The following is a 19,754-nucleotide window of genomic DNA, read 5'->3' as shown; positions in this document are numbered from 1 at the left end:
ATAGTACCACTTAAAATGGAAGTGCTGCAATTTTTTGGTACTGGTGGTGAGCTACATTGTGTTGATATTGGTGATGAGCCAACTGAACGCAGTTCATCATCTTGACTATCTTGAACATCAGTTAATAACAAGAGATTTCCAGATTCACCTTCAACTTCACCACACGACCCCTCTGATTGCACTTCTTCTGTTCTGCCTGCTTTATTTGTGCTAACCAACAGATGATCATGCTCATTAGTAGCTGCAGGTCGTTGACTGCTAGTTTCCAGATTTACAAAAGTTTGCAATGGAACAGTAGGTTCCCCTGTTTTTCTTGTAGCATTCAATTTTTTCACAATAGCAGTTCCGTCCTTTTGTTGCTCCTCATCAAGCTTATTAGCAGTCACCTTGTTCCCAGGTAGTGCAATATCTATTGCTTTACTCACTGCATTGGTAATTATTGCCAAAGCTCTTGTAGCATGAATATCAGCTGGAACGTTGTGTTTTTTTTAATAGCAGGAGCTACCTCAGCTTTATTTGACAAAACTTGCCCAAATTCAGAATTGCTTGGCAAGTTTGTCAGCTGTGTAGCTCGACCTCCAGTTGCATTGTATTCAAAATTATTATCCAGCCTTGACACAGTAGAAGCTCGTACAGCTTCAGCTATTCCACTACCTTCCACCCTATCTTGAAGGTTGCCAACTGCACTACTTTCTCGAGCAGCAGCATGATTTTTAACCTTCCTAAAATCATCTACTATTTTCAATGCAGGAACAATAGTAATCGCATTGCTGCAAATCTGTGCACCATCACGATCTACAGGAACAATAGTAACCGCATTGCTGCAAATCTGTGCACCATCACGTCTATTAGCGTCAGCTAAAATTGTTTTTGGTCCAGTTGTTGTTGCTGCCTCGATTTCACCTTGTAAACTCAATACCTGTTGATGCTCACTTTTTCTGTTATCTTCAGAATTTAGCACCATTATTTGGCCAACTCTTTTTGCATTGAGATAGTCACTAGCATCACCTTGTAGTTTTTCAATAACTGGACCATCTGCCTCGACCAAACCATGACCACCTTGAAGCTTAACCCCTGTTACTTCCTCTGTCACCACCTCCTTTTCTGCTTGTTCTTTCATTACTCGACATACCTTTTCGTCATGTCCTTGATGTTTGCAACAAGTGCAATATTTAGGAAGATTGTCATACACTATTTCCTGATAATGTACGACATATTATCCACAATCTGAGGCTTAACCTTTTTGGGGTGTTTGTCTAGCAAATCGATTACAACTTTAACTCTTGCCGCACTAGGTCTAGTCCTTTGTTGTGTCGCCTTGTCCACAGCAAGAGCTTTTCCAACAGCTGACGCTATAGACATTAACGACCTTTTTGCAAAGAAATTAGGTGGCAAACCTGGTAACGAGATCCAGACGACTGCCATAGAAGTCTCCTCCTTTGGATTGAATCCTAGTGTCCATGGGAATGTTCTGAAGAAGTACTCGTTGCCTTTGGATTTAAGATATCCAGTTGACCTCGAGAGGAACTAAACATAATCATTGAATAAATCAAACCTGACCAACAGGTGACGAAATTCCAACTACCCAATGTTACAGTGACCTTGGATGTCAAATTGCGTTGAAATAATTCTTCGAACCTCCTGTAGATCTGGTTTTCCGTATGAAAATTTAATCACAACTGCTTGATGCAGTCCTTTCTCCCTAATGAAGTCATTAACATCCTCCACTGTGAATTCTATGACTGGTTCTCCATGGTCGAGTTTTACTTTAAATGAGCTATTTGAGAATTCAGATAAGCATATACTAAAGAACTAGAAGATTCTTCAGGAATTCTCATGTGTTGCTTGTTCTCATAATGAATTGATTATACCAGCTAAAGTTGGGACTAAGACCCCTGATTCTGAAATATATAAAAGGTGAATATGGGCCCGTTCACCTATCATGTGAACCACTTATAGGTGCATATATGAGATGGTTACATGTGTAATTATTGTCAACCTGCAGTTTGGCATTTGGAATTGCTTTTCTCGATTAAGAGCATAATTTTCAGATTATGAAATCAAGACAGTTCATCTTGATAATGCTGGTTTATATCCAAGCTGGTTTAGCATTGAATACCTCCTATTAATGGCTAAACCATTGCTTATGAGAACAAAGCTTCATGTGTTGGTCTAAGATTTTCTAAATTGCATATAGCAGCACTTGTATGCATCAGATCAACAATATATGATAAGTCCTCCCTTCACAATTGGTTTAGGATCAGAAACCAAATATTTTTACTATCTTTTGTTGCGTGGTATATGATTAATTTCTCTACCATAATACACAAAGATATGTTTCCCAAAGATGATTGGGGATATATGTTAGTTTTTCTAACATTTGGGGGATGGAATAAACAGTTGAAAAATATGCTATATGAATCGAATTATCATGATCCTCACTTAGAAGATAATTCAAGTCGAATGCCAGAAGCATTTGCTGATCCAAAATTAAATATCATATTTCAGCTGCAAATGCTCCTATTAAAATTAAAGTCCCTGAAGGATAGAGTTTACTGTACGCATGAAGCGTGGTAGACCAATCGGTTCCAAAGGTAACAATCCTTGAAAAATAGTAGGAGCTAATGATCAAAATGATCATAATGAGGAGGAAATAAGCTCTAGAAGAGCCCACGACATAACATTTCATGGAACTACCGAAAAAGTTCAGGTACCTGAAAATAAAGAAAGTGATGAGATCTCCACAAGTTATGTCGCTTCGGAACTGACACAAAATGATCGTCGACGATATATTTAATACAATATAGTGCACAATATTGTAAAAGATTGTGAGGATCGGACTAGCAGTCCAGACACTTGAAGATGTCATACCATTTAGATACAAGTCTTAACCTATATGACTTATTTGACTAAATCTATATGAAGATCCTTGAAGGATTGAAAATGCCCGAAGCATATAATTCAAAGTCTTGAGAAATGTACTCGATCAAATTATAAAGATCTTTGTACGGTTTAAAGCAATCTGTGCGCGTGTGGTATAATCGCCTCAGTAAATATTTGCTGAAAGAAAGTTACATAAATTATGTTATTTGTCCATGTATTTTTATAAAGAAAATGTCATCAAAATTTGTTACACTTGCTGTTTATGTTGGTGACATAAATCTTATTGGAACTCCGGAAGAGCTCCAAGAGGGTCTTAAAAATACTTTTACATGGACAAAGTGTACCCATTAAGTACACCAATGAATATTCAATCACTTGAAGTGAATAAGGATCCGTTCCAACCTCTAGAAGAGGATGAGGAGCTCCTTGGTCCTGAAATACTCTATCTCGGTGTAGATGGTGCACTTATTTATCTTGCTAATGCTAACAAAAGTGGTGCAGATCGTATTGGTAATGCAGATGCAGGTTATTTATCCGATACCCATAAAGCTCGATTTCAAACCGGCAAGCAGGGAGTGCATATGATTGAGATCAGTGATTCATTCGAGAAACATGTGGGTTGGAATGTGATAAAAGACCCACAATATTATACGGAGACAATGTTTCATGCATAGCACTATTAAAGGGAGGATTTATAAAAGGAGATAGAACGAAGAACATTTCACCAGAATTATTCTACATACATGATCTTCAGGAAAATTGTGACATTGATGTGCATCAAATTAGTTCAAGTGACAATCCAACAGATTGTCTTTACCAACATCAATTTTTGAGAATATGGTATACAAGATTGGAATGCGGAGACTCAAATATTTGAAATAAGGTTTTCTTCAGGGGGAGTAAAATGCGCGTTGTACTCTTTTTCCCTTACTAAGGTTTTTCCCACAGGGTTTTCCTTATAAGGTTTTTAATAAGGCAACCAACAATGCGTATTACTAAATATGTGTACTATTTTTCCTTCACTAGGATTTTTTCCCACGTGGTTTTTTCTAGTAAGGTTTTAATGAGGCACATTATCTTTTAATGAACATCCAAGAGGGAGTGTTATAAATATATTATATTATGGATGTTCATTTAATACTCCGTTGTAAATAAGCTTCCTAAAGAAGCTTATCCATATGGGACTCCACCGTAAATATGTTTATCTATTTAAGTACTCTATTGGAAATAAGCTTCCTGAAGAAGCTTATCACGTCGATACCCGGTTATGGATAAACATTACCCCCGGTAGAAGATTATCCATACCGGGTATACGAAGCTTATCCTTTCAGTACCCAGTTATGGATAAACATTACCCCCGGTAGAAGATTATCCATACCGGGTATAATAAGCTTATCCTTTCAGTACCCAATTATGGATAAATATTATCCCCGGTAGAAGATTATCCATATCGGGTATAATAAGCTTATCCTTTCAGTACCCAGTTATGGATAAACATTACCCCCGGTAGAAGATTATCCATAGCGGGTATAATAAGCTTATCCTTTCAGTACTCCGTTATGGATAAACATTGCTCTCAGTAGAAGATTATCCATATCTGATATAGTAGCAGCTTACACAACAACTTCCTTTCTTCTATAAATAGAAGAGATTTCAGTTCATTATGTACATCAGTTTGAATTCGAATAATATATCTGTTTCTCTCTATACTTGTCTTTACTTTATAGTCTTTATTTTATAACAGTTTATGCTTTAGTTTAGGCAATTATTTTTATGTTTGGTTCGATGGAATGGGGATCTGTCCTACCATATTTTATTATAATTGAGAAAGAACCTTTTAAAAAAAATCAAAAGGTTGTAGTTTCTGAACTCTGGAAATAGTTATAAAAAATTAAAATGTTTTGGTGCAGCTTTATTTTTATCTATTATTAGAAGCTCTTCCGTCAGCATTTTTATTTTTGAGAAAGGGACAAAAACAGAACCATTAATTTTTTCTCATCTTTTCTAACTATTCAGTTTTTTCCCTTCGGCAGATTTGGGTTTTTCCCCTGATCACTTCAAGGGACTTATATAACTCTGGACAAAAGTAAAAGAACGAAACAAAAATGATGTAAGTTATGAAATGATTGTAAAGTTAATCCAAAAGCTTAATTTCCGAGAAATTTAATTTAAAAAAATTAAATTTTATCTAATCAAATTTAGAACTGAAAGTGATTAAAACATAAATTATATTTTATTGGAATCAATTTAAAATTTAAATCACTGTACTAATCAGCTCCTTTATAGTAATTATAGTCATTCTAACAGAAAAATACTTATCACCATTTTTTCATTCAATTACTTATTTTCAATTTCAATACTTCTATCCAAATACGTAAGTGATTCTTCGTAAAACTAGTTTGACCACTTAAAAGCATTTTTAAGCACTTAATACTTAAAACTTAAAAGTTAGTGTACTTAAATTCACCTAAGCCAAAGGGATCTAACACGATTGACTTGAATATATATATATAAGGTATCCAACATGTCAGAGTAAATTTCATAAATGGTCATTCAACTTTGTGTTCATTACCCAAAAATTATTTTTTTGTTACGTAAAAGTCATTCAACTTTGTCTTCATTACCCAAAAATTATTTTTCTTTTTTTTGGTACACAAAAATCATTTACTATGCTCTAGTTATCTCAATAATCACTTTGACCAGATTTTACAAACCTTTCACTTAAAAAGTCTATTATGCCCTTGACATTATAAATCCTCTCATTTATGTAATATCTTCTATATTATATGTTATATAATATACTTTTACCCAGATATTTTACTTATAATTAAAATAACTTAATATTATTTTATTTATTATTTTTATAGTATATTCGTACATTTATTTTTCTTAATATTAATTTTCAAAATATATAAATAGCATTATTAAATTTGTTAGTAACATTACCGTGAACAAATTAAATCTCAAGTTCACGTTCTTAATTATGCTTAATGAAATATGTTTAAGAAAAAATGAAAAATCACAACTCACTAATTTATCAGCCAAGCCATATCCATTACTTTAATAAATAAAATACCTATCATATAGCAAAATGAGACATCAATTTAATACTTTCAAATAAATAATATTAATAGATAAAGCTTTAAAAAACTTAATATTAAACACAAATATCTTTGAAACTTCTTTTAAATTTTTTATTGACTAGATTGTTAAGAAAATCATTTTTTATTATTTTAAATAAATATCTTTTTGTAATTTTTATATTTAAAATATGTTCATGTTTGAATATGATTAAATAAATTGAGTGCCATAAAAAAATTATATGTATGAATATATTATAAAAATAATAAATAAAATAAATTAAAGTTATTTTAATTATAAGTAAAATACCTAAGTACGTAAAAATATATTATATAATATATAATATATAAGGTATTATATAAGTGATAGAATTTATAATGTTAAGGACATAATCGACTTTTCAAGTAAAACTATTATAAGATCTGGTCATGGTGACTTTTGTGATATAGAGAGCAAAATAAAATAATTTTTGTATAACAAAAGAAAGAAAAGTGATTTTGACTAATGAACGTAAAGTTGAATAATTTTACGTAACAAGAAGAAGAAAAGTGACTTTTGCGTAATGAATACAAAGTGGAATAACCACCAATAAAATTTACTCCCAACATGTCCATAATGTGCATCCTCATCCTAACAGTAGAGGGAATTAGATGGTAAAGAGATGAAAAATTGGGTGTAGTGCCAAAGCAAATTTGTTTTAAGACCTCACACTATTAAGAGTATTTTTGTATTTTAGATGTAGCTTCTTTTTATTTTCAGCTACCAATGTGCACTTTTATTAGCATGCTCCAATAATTTGATACATTCTGGTACTTATTTGACCAAAAAGTATAGCACTCTTTGTTAAACTAATTAAAAGATAACTAAAGTAAAAGGTGAATCCTAGTCAAACATAATAATTCTTAGATCTATCTAAATGTTTAAATGGTACCGTCTAATTAATGCCCAGAATTGGTTATTAAATTATTAAATGCACGCTTTGGAGAATAAATGAAGAATGAATGATGAGCAATAAATATGAAAAATGGTAATAAATATAAATAGGAAGAACAATTCACCCAAATATCGAATGACGTGGAAGATTCTCATGGCAACAAAATATGGCAATAAGTGAGAAAATGAACAATGCTTTCTTGGATCGTGTGAGTGAATAAGAAGAATAATCGATAAAATCAATCACTGTGGAAAAGTAAACTTTTGTATTTTCTCTCAAGAGTCAATTTCTAACAATAGTTTTTCTTAGAATGAATCTCTTGTGTCCCTTTTCCTCTCTCTCCTTTTCTATTTATATGGGATTTTCTCTAAAAACCCTAAAAAAGTACAACAAAGAGAATATTCAAGAGAACATTCCTATCGCTAATCCCAAGACTACACTAGCCGTTGTTCCTACTCTTCACTACTCGACCTCGGCTTCAACGGCTTGCTCAGCAGTTGCTCGTTGTTGAGCTTCAGTCGACCTCGGCTTGGCCGCCCAAATCGAAACACAATCTTCTCACTTAACGACCTTCCCACGCATGATTTCCTAAGCCGGATTATGACCCATACAGTTAGTCCTTCCACTTGTCGAGGTCGCCTTCTGGTCGGCCCCGATAAACGGACTTTATCAGCTGGCAACTTAGGAAAAGTTTTTTGGCGTAGTGATCGAGTAGAGATATTCGTAGCCAAAACGATGACGTGTCGTTTTGAGAGTCATTGGTCATGAGGCTGGTGTAGGGTAACGTCATGACGTATGCGTCATCATTGCGCATCTTCCCGATGCGTTGCCTCATTCCTCAAGCTCATGCCGTTTCGATTCTAGGGCCACTAGCGGTTGCTTGCATCGATTTGAACGCCTCTGATATCTATAAATATAGTGGGGAAAGATTCTCAATGGAACTTTTGCATTCTCTGATTTCTTCAACCCTGCACTTGCTTCCCTTTCTTCTTCTTGTGTTCTTGCTCCCTGCAACTGCGGCCGTTGCCACCCTTTCTTCTTTTTCTGTTCCATCATATACACATTAGCAGAAAATGGCTAACGTGACCCCCAACGCTGAGATGATCTCTGACCCTACTCCATTATATGTGGACATGCCTTCTGGTAGCGGGGAATCAGTGGTTATAGAGAATGAGAACTTTCCCACTGTGGAGGAAATCGTTCCTTGTAACCCTAGTTCTAGGTCCGACTTCTCCAAGGAACCCACCCATGAACCAGAGTCGGCAAAGTCTGAGATGGAGGCGAAGCACCTTGCCGCACTTAGGACCAAATATGGCATTCTAGACGTTGACCTGGTTTCGGCCGGAGATGACGTGGTTCAAGTTCACTGGCCTGGGTGTTGTGCGTTTTACGCCTACCCGTTCCAGATAGGATATTCTCTTCCTCTTCCTCCGTTGGCGGAGGAGTTCTACCGCTACTACCGCATCTGCCCGACACACCTTTCTCCCTACCTTTACAAGGTCTTCCTTATGTTGGCGAAGTTTGCGGAGCTCGCCGGCTGCGAAGTCTCTATCCTCCATCTACTGCATCTCTTCGGGATGAGCTTTCACTGGGGCACGATGATTCACCTTCACCACCGCAGAACCAAAGGGTTGGTAGCGAGGATGGATGATAGGATGAACCGCTGATTTTGGGCCCATTATTTCTTCATCAAAACCAAGCACCTTGTGGCGAATCCTAGCGAATTTCTTGAACAATGGAATTTTGCTCGTAAGTGTCGTTATTTGGAGTACGTTCTTCCCTTCTCTTCGTGTTTCGTGACTTGTTACGTTATTTTTCCTTTTGCAGTTAGAGGTATTACCCTACTTTGATCGTCGATATTAGTGATTGGGTGGCCCACATCTTTCCTCACACCGTAGGGATCCGTGACTGGGTGTTCTTTAACAAGAGGTTCAGGCTCAAGCCCTCGACTGGTAAGTCGGGTTTCACTCTTTTAACTATGCCACTTTTGCTGTGGTGCATTTATTTCGTAGTGGACGTAGAGGCTCCCTTTCCATGAGAAGTAGTAACGCTGCCATGAGAGGAGGGGGTGAATCACTTCGCCTAGGTAAGGCGCTTGGTGTCACGTTCTCCTCGTCCTTTCCGTGAGATCCATTGATAGTGTTTAGGAGATTAATAGTAAGGCCTGCCACTGCTTTTAGTATTTCTTCTCCATTTTCTGTCATGTTAGATTATGCAAGTAGGGGAAAGAAAATCCTGTATTTTGCTATTGGTGTGTTTTTGTGGATCTAGAAAGACTATGAATTTGACTAGAAAGTCCCCACAGACGGCGCCAATTTATTTAACCAAAAAGTATTGCACTCTTTGTTAAACTAATTCAAATATAACTAAGGTGAAAGGTGAATCCTAGTCAAGCATAATAATTCTTAGATCTAGCTAAGTGTTTCAATGGTACCATCTAATTAATGTCCGGAATTGGTTATTGTATTATTAAATGCACGCTTTTGAGAATAAATGATGAGCAATAAATATGAAAAATGACAATAAATATAAATAGGAAGAACAATTCACCCAAATATCGAATGATGTGAAAGATTCTTCCTCCTGACAACAAAATATGATAATAAGTGAGAAATTGAACAATGCTTTCTTGGATCGTGTGAGTGAAAAGGAAGAATAATCGATAAAATCAATCACGATGGAAAGGTAAACTTTTGTATTTTCTCTCAAGATTCAACTTCTAACAATAGTTTTTTCTCAGAATGAATCTCCCGTGCACCTTTTCCTCTCTCCCCTTTTCTATTTATATGAGATGTTCTCTAAAAACCCTAAAAAATTACAACAAAGAGAATATTCAAGAAAATATTCCTATCGCCAGTCCCAAGACTACACTAGCCATTGTTCCTACTCTTCGCTACTCGACCTCGACTTCAATGGTTTGCTCAGCGGTTGCTCGTTGTTGGGTTTCAGTCGACCTCGACATGGCCGCCCAAATCGAAACACGGTCTTCTCACTTAACGACCTTCCCACGTCTAATTTCCTAAGACGGATTTTGACCCATACAGTACTGATACATATATCTGCGTGTGCTCGTTCATTGTTGGTCATTCTTCTAATTAAAGTTACTCTTAGAGTATATATATCAATCCCTAGTGTGATGACCCACAATGTCATCATGCCACATAGGCGCCATTTAGCATATATTAATGCCATGTGGAAGCTTATATAAGAAGAATGCTAGCATTTGTGAGAAGATTCTAGAGAGGTATGGACATTTCCTTAGGAAGAACCTAGATCCTTATGAATTTGCTAGGAAAGTCCTTGGAATCTTCTAGGCTTGTAGAGAATTCTAGAAAAAGCCCTTATCTTGTAAATATCAAGGACTTGTATAATAATTAATATTTACACACTAGCCCCTAGGAAACTAGTATATAAAGGGGTCCATTCATTTGTAATTCACCAAGCAAACAATTCAAGTTCTCCCTAATAAAAAACTTCATTTAACAATTCTTTTGTGTTCTTTCTTCCATTCTCTTAGCGATCTTGAGTGTAATAAGGCTGACTTGACATAGCAAGAATGTGAACAAGTTGTACAAGATCGTGAGCGAGTTGTCAAGTGTCGTACGTGTACTTGGTTAACAACTAAGGACGTGACAACGTGGTATCAGAGTGAAGGTTTCAACTAAGGGAATGGCGAACGACGGAGAAATTAACGCTGCCAACACCCAAGCCAACATCATCCAGGATGCTGCTGGCAAGATCGGCCGTAGCAAAAAGAGGAATGCCACCAACCAGAGCCAGGAGGTGCCACCTGAGGTTGTGTCAAACGAAGGGCTTACATCCCAAGAACCATCTGCCACTGAGGCGAGCGAGGATGAAGTGGAGGTCCTTCTAGAGGACGTCTCACTCGGTAAAGAGTGGGTGATGAAGATGAACGCGGGGATGTACGTCGTGGAGATCTTTGGCCAACGCTTGGGGAAAGTGGAAGGCACCCTTAACGTTCTTGAGGGGCACACTCTTGAAGAGATTGAGAGTATACAAAATGACTTAGAGGGACGTACACAGATTGAGATGGAACTAAGGCAAACCATCACTGCCTTATAGTGCAGACTCATGGAGGCTTTGAGTACTATCGATGCTATGAAGGCAAAGATAGAGTCACTCGAGGAGCATGTCAATGCTGGCGTGACCGAGGTAGCCAACAATGTTGTGGTGACGAGGGAGGCCAAGATCGAGGCTCCCAAAACCCCGGTATTCAAAGGTGTTCGTGATGCACAAGAAGTGGAAAACTTTCTTTGGCACTTGGAGAACTACTTCAGGCATGGCAAAGTGAGGGACGACGAGGCCAAGATCAACACTGCGGTATTGTACCTCTCAGAGACTTCCATGCTATGGTGGATAAGGAAGATGGCCGACGTGGATAAAGGTCTATGTACTATTACCACATGGGATCAGTTCAAAGCGGAGTTCAAGCGACAGTTTTTTCCAAACAATGTCTTGTACGAGGAAAGGCGCAAGCTTAGGGAATTGAAGCAAATAGGGAGCATATGTAACTATGTCAAGGAGTTCACTACCCTTATGCTTCAAATCCCCAACCTGACCAATGATGACTTGTTGTTCCACTTCATGGACGGGTTGCAAAATTGGGCTAAGAAGGAGTTGCAACGCCGACAAGTCACTGATATACACCAAGCCATAGTGGAGGCCGAATCATTGATGGACTTCAGTCATGACAAGCACGACAAAGGCAATAGCAAGGAGTCAAATGTTAACAATGTCAAAGGTGGGGGAGACCGTGGCAAAGGCAAGGAGATACAACAACAATACTCCAAGACTCAAGATTTCAAAAAGTCGAGTGGTCGTAAGGGCTACACCGAGAAGAAGGCACAGGTCGAGAAGAAAGGATGCTATATATGCGGAGGGCCACATGGCTTCAGGAATTGTCCTGACCTCAAGAGCCTCAGTGCCATGGTACGTGAACAGAAGGATCAGCCACAAGGAGAGAGTCTGGGAACTGCACAGTTGGGTATGATCGAATTATGTGGTACTGTCACGAAACAAGCTATCCAACCTACCGAGAATGGCAATCAGTACGTGGATCTCACCATAAACAACAAGCCCGCTCATGCAATGGTGGACACTGAAGCAACTCATAATTTCGTGACTGAGGCTGGCACAAAGAGACTGGAATTGAAGCTTGCTCCAACCAACTCTCGCGTCAAGATCGTGAATGCCGAGATACAGAATGCTCGTGGGGTAGCTAATGGAGTTGGTGTCAAATTGGGAACTTGGAAAGGTATGACAAACTTTACCGTAACCGCTATGGATATCTTTGACATCATATTGGGGCAAGAGTTCTTTAGACATTGTTATACTTTAATCGACCCCTACCTCCAACGTCTCTTGGTTATGGAGCGAGAAGGAGCTTGCATGGTACCTACAGTAATTATGCCACACGGACAGATCCAAGCACAACTCTCAGCTATACAGGTTGTCAAGGGGATCAAGAAGGGGGAGCCCACGTTCGTGGCAACCATTGCAAGTCTAGAGGAAGACAAGAATTTTCAAGAGACAGTGCCGCCTTGGATAGAGAAGTTGCTTGAGGAGAACAAAGATGTCATGTCCGAGGAGTTGCCTAAGCACTTGCCACCTAGGCGAGAGGTAGATCACAAGATTGAGTTGGATCCAGGGGCTAAATCACCCGCATTTGCCCCATATCGTATGACACCGCCCGAGTTGGAGGAGCTCAAGAAACAATTGAAAGAGTTTTTGGATGCTGGTCACATTCGCCCATTAAAGTCACCTTTCGGAGCACCAGTATTGTTCCAGAAGAAGAAGGATGGATCGCTACGCTTGTGCATAGACTACCGAGCACTTAATAAGGTTACAGTGAAGAATAGTACCCGATCCCACTCATTACTGATTTGTTCGATAGACTTGGGCAAGCCAAGTACTTTACCAAGGTGGATCTTCGAAAGGGCTACTACCAGGTTCGCATTGCGGAAGAGGATGAGCCAAAGACAACATGTGTGACGAGATATGGAGCCTTTGAGTGGTTGGTGATGCCCTTCGGCTTAACCAATGCACCGGCCACATTTTGCACCCTTATGAACAAGATCTTCCATCCCTACCTTGATCAGTTTATGGTAGTCTACCTAGACGACATAGTCATCTACAGCAACACCTTGGAGGAGCACATGGAGCACTCAAGGAAGGTTTTCCAAGTCTTGCGAGAGAACGAGCTATACATCAAGAGGGAGAAATGTGAGTTTGCGCAATCAAAGGTGCACTTCTTGGGCCATATCATTAGCAATGGTGAGCTACGCATGGACGATGCTAAGGTACGTGCTATCCAGGAGTGGGAGGCACCCATAAAGGTAACTGAGTTGAGATCCTTCCTTGTCCTTGTTAACTACTATCACCGGTTCATCAGTGGATACTCAGCAAAGGCCGCACCATTGACTGAGTTGCTAAAGAAGAACAAGCCATGGGTTTGGATGGAGCATTGTCAAAAGGCGTTTGAAGGCCTTAAGACAGCTGTAACAGAGGAGCCAGTCTTGGCGTTACCTGACTTTGCCAAGACATTTGAGGTGCACACAGATGCCTCAGACTTCGCCATTGGGGGTGTCCTGATGCAGGATAAGCATCCCATAGCATTTGAGATCCACAAGTTAAATAAGACGGAGCGGCGTTACACGGTGCAAGAGAAGTAAATGACTGCCATTGTGCATTGCCTTCGTACATGGAGACATTATCTGCTCGGGTCGAGGTTCGTGGTCAAGACTGATAATGTGGCTACTTAGCTACTTTCAGACACAGAAGAAGCTTACACCAAAGCAGGCTAGGAGTCAGGATTTCTTGGCCGAGTTTGATTATGCGCTGGAGTATAAGCCGGGAAAAGGTAATATTGTAGCCGATGCCTTGAGCCGGAAAGCCGAGCTTGCTGCAATCACTTTAGCGAGATGGGACATTCGGGAGGCTATAAAAAAGGCATGTAGCATGATCTAGCAGCCAAATAGCTTATCGAGTTAGCCAACAAAGGCAAGACGAGAATGTTTTGGATAGAAGATGGCCTACTACTTACCACAGGTCGGCGGGTCTACGTGCCTAAGTTTGGGGACATTAGACGACGGATCATAAGGGAGAGTCATGATACAATGTGGGCTGGTCATTCAGGCCAACGTCGCACTAGGACCTTGGTTTAGTCAGTCTACTATTGGCCACGCATGCAAGATGATATAGAATGTTATGTGCAGACTTGTCTTGTGTGTCAGCAGGACAAGGTAGAGCAACAACAGCCCGGAGGACTTTTGGAGCCACTACCAGTTGCAGAGCATCCATGAGAGAGCGTGACTATGGACTTTATTACTTTCCTACCGAAGTCCGACGGTTATGGTACTATTATGGTGATCGTGGATAGATTTTCTAAATATGCCACCTTCATGCCCGCCTCACCGGGTTGCATAGCTAAGGAAGCCGCCAAGCTATTCTTTAAGAACGTGGTAAAGTATTGGGGCTTACCAAGGCATATCATCAGTGACCGAGACCCCCACTTCACTAGGAACTTTTGGAGAGAGTTGTTCGACATACTTGGCACGGAACTGCACTTTTCTACTAGTTTCCACCCACAGACGGATGGACAAACGGAACGGGTCAATGCCTTACTAGAATGCTACTTGAGGCATTATGTAAGCGCGTATCAGAAAGATTGGGCAAGGCTCCTAGACATTGCCCAATTCTCTTATAACTTGCAGCGGAGTGAGTCCACGGGGCGGACACCATTTGAGCTAGCCACAGGCCAACAACCACAAACTCCACATTCATTACCAGCCGCATTCGAGGGAAAGAGTTTAGGGGCTTATCATATGGCCAAAGGATGGGAGGAACAACTCGACACTGCTAAGTTTTACTTGGATAAGGCAGCTAAGAAGATGAAGAAGTTTGCGGACCGTAAGCGGCGTCCCACGGACTATAGAGTTGGGGACATGGTCATGGTGAAGTTTAACCCAAGACAGTTCAAAGCACTACGGGGCATGCATCAGAATCTGATTCGCAAATATGAGGGGCCATTTAAGATCATCGACAAGGTAGGCAAGATCTCATACAAGCTTGACATGTCATCGTATCTTAAGATCTACCCTGTCTTCTATGCCAGCATGCTTAAGCCATATCATGAAGATAAGGATGATCAGAGTAGGGGCCAATCAAGTCGAGCGCCAATGACTATCACCGCCTCGCATGATCGGGAGATTGAGGCTATCATAGATTACCAGGCCAGGCGAAAACAAGGATAAAAAGCCACCGCTATGTTCCTCGTCCATTGGAAAGGGCAATCACCGGAGGAGGCCACGTGGGAACGATATGAAGACTTGTGGCAATTCAAAGATAGGATCCGAGAGTTTATGCAGCAGCATTGCGTCGCGGTCGTCGCAATATTAGGTGGGGGAGAGTGTGATGACCCGCCATGTCATCATGTCACATAGGCGCCATTTGGCATATATTAATGCCATGTGGAAGCTTACATAAAAAGAATGCTAGCATTTGTGAGAAGATTATAGAGAGGTATGGACATTTCCTTAAGAAGAACCTAGATCCTTATGGATTTGCTAGGAAAGTCCTTGGAATCTTCTAGGCTTGTAAAGAATTCTAGAAAAACCTTTATCTTGTAAATATTAAGGACTTGTGTAATAATTAATATTTACACACTAGCCCCTAGGAAACTAGTATATAAAGGGGGTCATTCATTTGTAATTCACCAAGCAAACAATTCAAGTTCTCCCTAATAAAAAGCTTCCTTTAACAATTCTCTTGTGTTCTTTCTTCCATTCTCTTAGCGATCTTGAGTGTAGTAAGGCTGACTTGACATAGCAAGAACGTGAGCAAGTTGTGCAAGATCGTGAGCGAGTTGCCAAGTGTCGCACGTGTACTTGGTTAACAACTAAGGACGTGACACTAGTATGAAAAAGAATTCCTGATCGATCACTTAGGTTTACATGCATGAGAACCAGAAGACTGTTATACAAGTTGTCCTATATTCTCCTTTTTTGTATTCACAAATGCATGACTCGTGACTGCTTTAAGATGCAGGACAGTAAGAGGTTACTATTCAAAGCTGGGAAATTGCCGATAGGTTCGATATTACAATCAAATTACATTTGCATTTTAATTTGCTCTCTAGACAGGAGGTGGCCTGGCATGCATGTACTGGCGTTGCACAGTGGTAGATGTAGCCTCAGAGCAACGAGTTCAACTAAACCCTGTACTTTTTAGACTGAACATAAATTTATATCTGAAAAACAATTAAAGTCCAATAAATATATATTAGATTCTGGTTTCTGCTAAGAGCTCTTATTTATCTTTAGATAACTAGGACACTGGCAAGTGCACTGAAGATAGGCATGTATTTTTTCCAAATGCGAATAGGTCTTTTAGCTTGCAATATAGAAGAAGTGATTTTTTTTTCTTTTGTACTAATAGCCTGTTTGGCCAAGCCGGAGAAATGCTTTTTTCTTTTCAGCTTATTTTGAGAAGTGCTTTTTTCAAAAGTGCTTTTGAAAAAAGTATTTTTGTAGAGAAACAGTTTGTGTTTGGCTAATCAGTCTGAAAAACACTTTTGAGAAATAATTTGTGTTTGGCCAAGCTTTTTAGAAAGTGCTTTTAAGTGTCAAATTACGAATAAGGACATGAATAGATTTACTTAATAATTAATATTATAAGTAAATAAATAATATCAAAATTTTGTTATTACATGCAATAATTAAAAAAATTCATTTTATTTAAGTAAAATATGAAAATAAAATTAAAAAGTACTTAATTCTTTTAATATAAGTTAAATATATTAAAATTCCTTCAACAAATATAAAAGCATTCACCCCTAAAGTCACTATATATTAGAAAGTTTTCCTAAAAATAAGAAGAAATATTTATAAATTAATATCCTAAGTATTAGGTTTAAGGGTTATTTTGGTATATACTATATTTTGTTAAGGGTATTTTAGGTAAGAAGAAAAGTCAAAACTGCTTCTGCTTCTGCTTTTGGAAAGAAACTACTTTTTTCTGCTTCTCTGAAACTGCTTCTGTTTCTTCCCAAAAGCACTTTTTCCCAAATAAGCTTGGCCAAACACCTCAAATTAGGGAAAAAAAGTACTTTTGGGGAAAAACACTTTGGCCAAACAGGCTATAAGGGAAACTAAAAAACTACTTATTTCGTTAAAACTTTTTAATGGTGTATATGTTACTGAACGGTGCCAACGATCATAAAGCTAAGTCTACTTAAAAGAACATATTAAACGAATATTGAAGATTATTGTCTCTAGTTATAAATTTGTGATTGTGAAGTAAGTGTTGTTGTGAGATACTTGGAATATGTTTAATATTTCTTCTACAAACGACAACGTGATTTATCTTTCCTCTCTATCAAATGAAAAACGACTGATACTGATACATGGCACGGAAACTTTATTACTATTGGTGCTTTATCTGTTTTGATTGGGTCTGTCTAATTGGTCCACTCCATAAACAAATAGTGGTCAGTATTAGATGACATGACACATGGCTAAATATAATTGGCTCACAACAGATAAGGAGCAATCCAAGTAATCCATGTTGGGTGGTTGGCTTTTGTGTTTTCAAATGGAGATTAAATTTGTGTATTTCCTCCCAATTTTTGTGTGAATAAAGTAAACTGATAGCCTTTCATATTACTCAAGAGTGTGTCCTCAGAGTTCTGATCATTCTCTCAGATTGATATAGAAATGGCCACCATCAGTGCTTGCACTACAACATCTTCAGTGGCACGTGCCGCCCTCGTGCAAAATGGATCTGTATCCCGCCCCTCATCTCTTCTTGGTATGTTCATTTTCTAGTTTTCACAAATCACTTGAAATATACCTTCAATTCTTCAAATGATACGCCATACGTAGTATATAATATTTCACTTGATATACAAATGGTGAAGCTAAGTATTTGTAAATTGAAATAGTGATTCATATTCTTTCTAAATTTCCTAGCATTTTGTAATTGTAGATGTGTTTAACTTAATTCATGTAACCCATACATATGATAATGTTGACAACAGCTATAGCAAAAATATGCATAAAATGTAACATTGCTTGGCATAATTCTCAAACTTAAAAAGCTGAAGGCATGCCTAATTCGATTTCGATTACTAAAAGTAATTGTTCCTAAGCATGTTTATCATTCATCTGTTAGGGTCAGAGAATAATCTTAGCATGTGTTTCTCCTCTTTATCAGATGCAGACCTAATCTAGAGTATTGAATATAATTCAATTGAATCCATCATTTTTTTCATAGACCATAGCTATACATATAAAACAATCCTCAAAAGTATTATTATAAATATCAAATTTTGATCCCAAATTTTCAACAGTGGCTGATAGAGCACGTAAACAAGTATTTTCAGCATGAAGTATAAATATAGTATATGTGAAGTCACAAACATTTTCAAGAAATTTAACATTTTGAACTATAATTTCAAAAGTATAATAGGTTAGGGTCAAAACTTTGAACCTACTGAATTTAAGTACTGAATCCGCCACTGCTTGTTATACAGGATTGCCATCCATGAGCAAAGTTGGAAAGGTGAGATGTTCAATGGAGGTGAAGACAGAGGGGGGAACATCAAAGTTGGGAATGGGAGCAGCATCTATGATGGCAGCAGCAGTAGCAGCAAGCATGTCAAGCCCAGCAGCAATGGCTCTTGTTGATGAGAGAATGAGCACAGAAGGAACAGGCCTTCCCTTTGGTCTCAGCAACAACCTTCTTGGTTGGATCCTTTTTGGTGTCTTTGGTTTGGTTTGGTCTCTTTACACTGTCTACACTTCTGGCCTTGATGAGGATGAAGAATCTGGATTATCTCTTTAAGCGCTTTATTATTATATTATGCACCTTTTAATTTTTGTGTATTATGTGACATAATCAACTTAATTACTACCTTCTTATTGATGTTGTATCTGCAACTCCTCAATTGAAGTCTTCTATTTTCCCTTTCTTTTCTTTTTCCCCTCTTTCTTCATACTACCCCTTTTATATTTTATACACTGCCAATTACCAAACTAAACTAAAAGAACTTCTTGATTTTTAGCAAACTTGTTATTGCTTTAGACCCCTTTATAGAGAAAATGCAATAATTCTGGCAGAACACATGTGTTTAATAGCTTGTTTAGCCAAGTTTCTTTTTGGCTAAAAGTGTTTTTTTTTTTGAGCAAATGTATTTTTTTCCTTAAGTTAAGGTGTTTGACCAAGATTTTAGAAAAAAAAATGCTTTTGAGTAGAAGCAAAGGTTGATCCACAGGATTTGAAGGTTGCAGGGGTCGTATTACTTTGGACTTTGACTTGATCTCTTTTGAGTTTCGTTTCGGGTTATTCGTCTTTTGATACAAATCGATCAAAAAAAAATTAATAATTATGGTGAGCAAAGCATAAAACTTCAATAATATAACGAATATCAACAAAAAATTAGTATTATTCATTTACAATTGTCTTCGATGAATTTTCATATTCCAGAGTTATGGTTTGACTAAAAGATGGGCAAATAGGACTGAAACTCGCTATAAATGCATATTTAGATACTCAAAGCAAAATCTTACTTAATAAACACTAGATTTTTTTTTGATAGAACACTAAAAACTTTGAAATAGTAGCAAGAATATATAAAATTAAGAAAGTCAATAAGAACTCACAAGGAAAACAGAGTTAGCAGCAATTGAAGAAAAGGAAAGAAAAGAAGAAACAAGGAAAAAAAAAGAGAACGAATCTTCTGTAAGCAGCAAAACAGAACTAGTTATAAGAAATGCACCAGCCTAGTCAAGATCCTGCGCCTAAGGGCGAAACGTTAAGCCCTGCGCCAGTGGCACCA

At 38.1% G+C, this 19,754-nt stretch overlaps 1 protein-coding gene and 1 pseudogene across 1 annotated transcript; both read left to right on the top strand.

Annotated features, from left to right (window-relative positions):
* The first annotated feature begins 10,990 nt into the window (after window positions 1-10,990).
* LOC138877902 (uncharacterized) lies at window positions 10,991-13,885 on the top strand (annotated as a pseudogene).
* Window positions 13,886-17,470: 3,585 nt separating this feature from the next.
* On the top strand, window positions 17,471-18,887 carry LOC104244017 (photosystem II reaction center W protein, chloroplastic-like). The gene is made up of 2 exons (XM_009799309.2): window positions 17,471-17,725; window positions 18,450-18,887. Exons 1-2 carry the CDS (start codon window positions 17,632-17,634, stop codon window positions 18,758-18,760), a joined length of 405 nt encoding a protein of 134 aa, XP_009797611.1. The 5' UTR covers window positions 17,471-17,631; the 3' UTR covers window positions 18,761-18,887.
* The last annotated feature ends 867 nt before the right edge of the window (window positions 18,888-19,754 follow it).

Source organism: Nicotiana sylvestris, chromosome 9 (genome assembly GCF_000393655.2).
Source record: "Nicotiana sylvestris chromosome 9, ASM39365v2, whole genome shotgun sequence".
Classification (NCBI taxonomy): Eukaryota; Viridiplantae; Streptophyta; class Magnoliopsida; order Solanales; family Solanaceae; genus Nicotiana; species Nicotiana sylvestris.
The sequence above is the reverse complement of the archived record's forward strand: the minus strand, read 5'-3'. Positions and strand labels throughout refer to the sequence as shown.

Bases quoted from the DNA above. Each gene is read 5' to 3' on its own strand.
- LOC104244017 (XM_009799309.2), top strand. From the start codon at position 17,632: ATGGCCACCATCAGTGCTTGCACTACAACATCTTCAGTGGCACGTGCC. The intron at 17,726-18,449 runs GTATGTTCATTT...CTTGTTATACAG, and splicing joins CCGCCCCTCATCTCTTCTTG to GATTGCCATCCATGAGCAAA.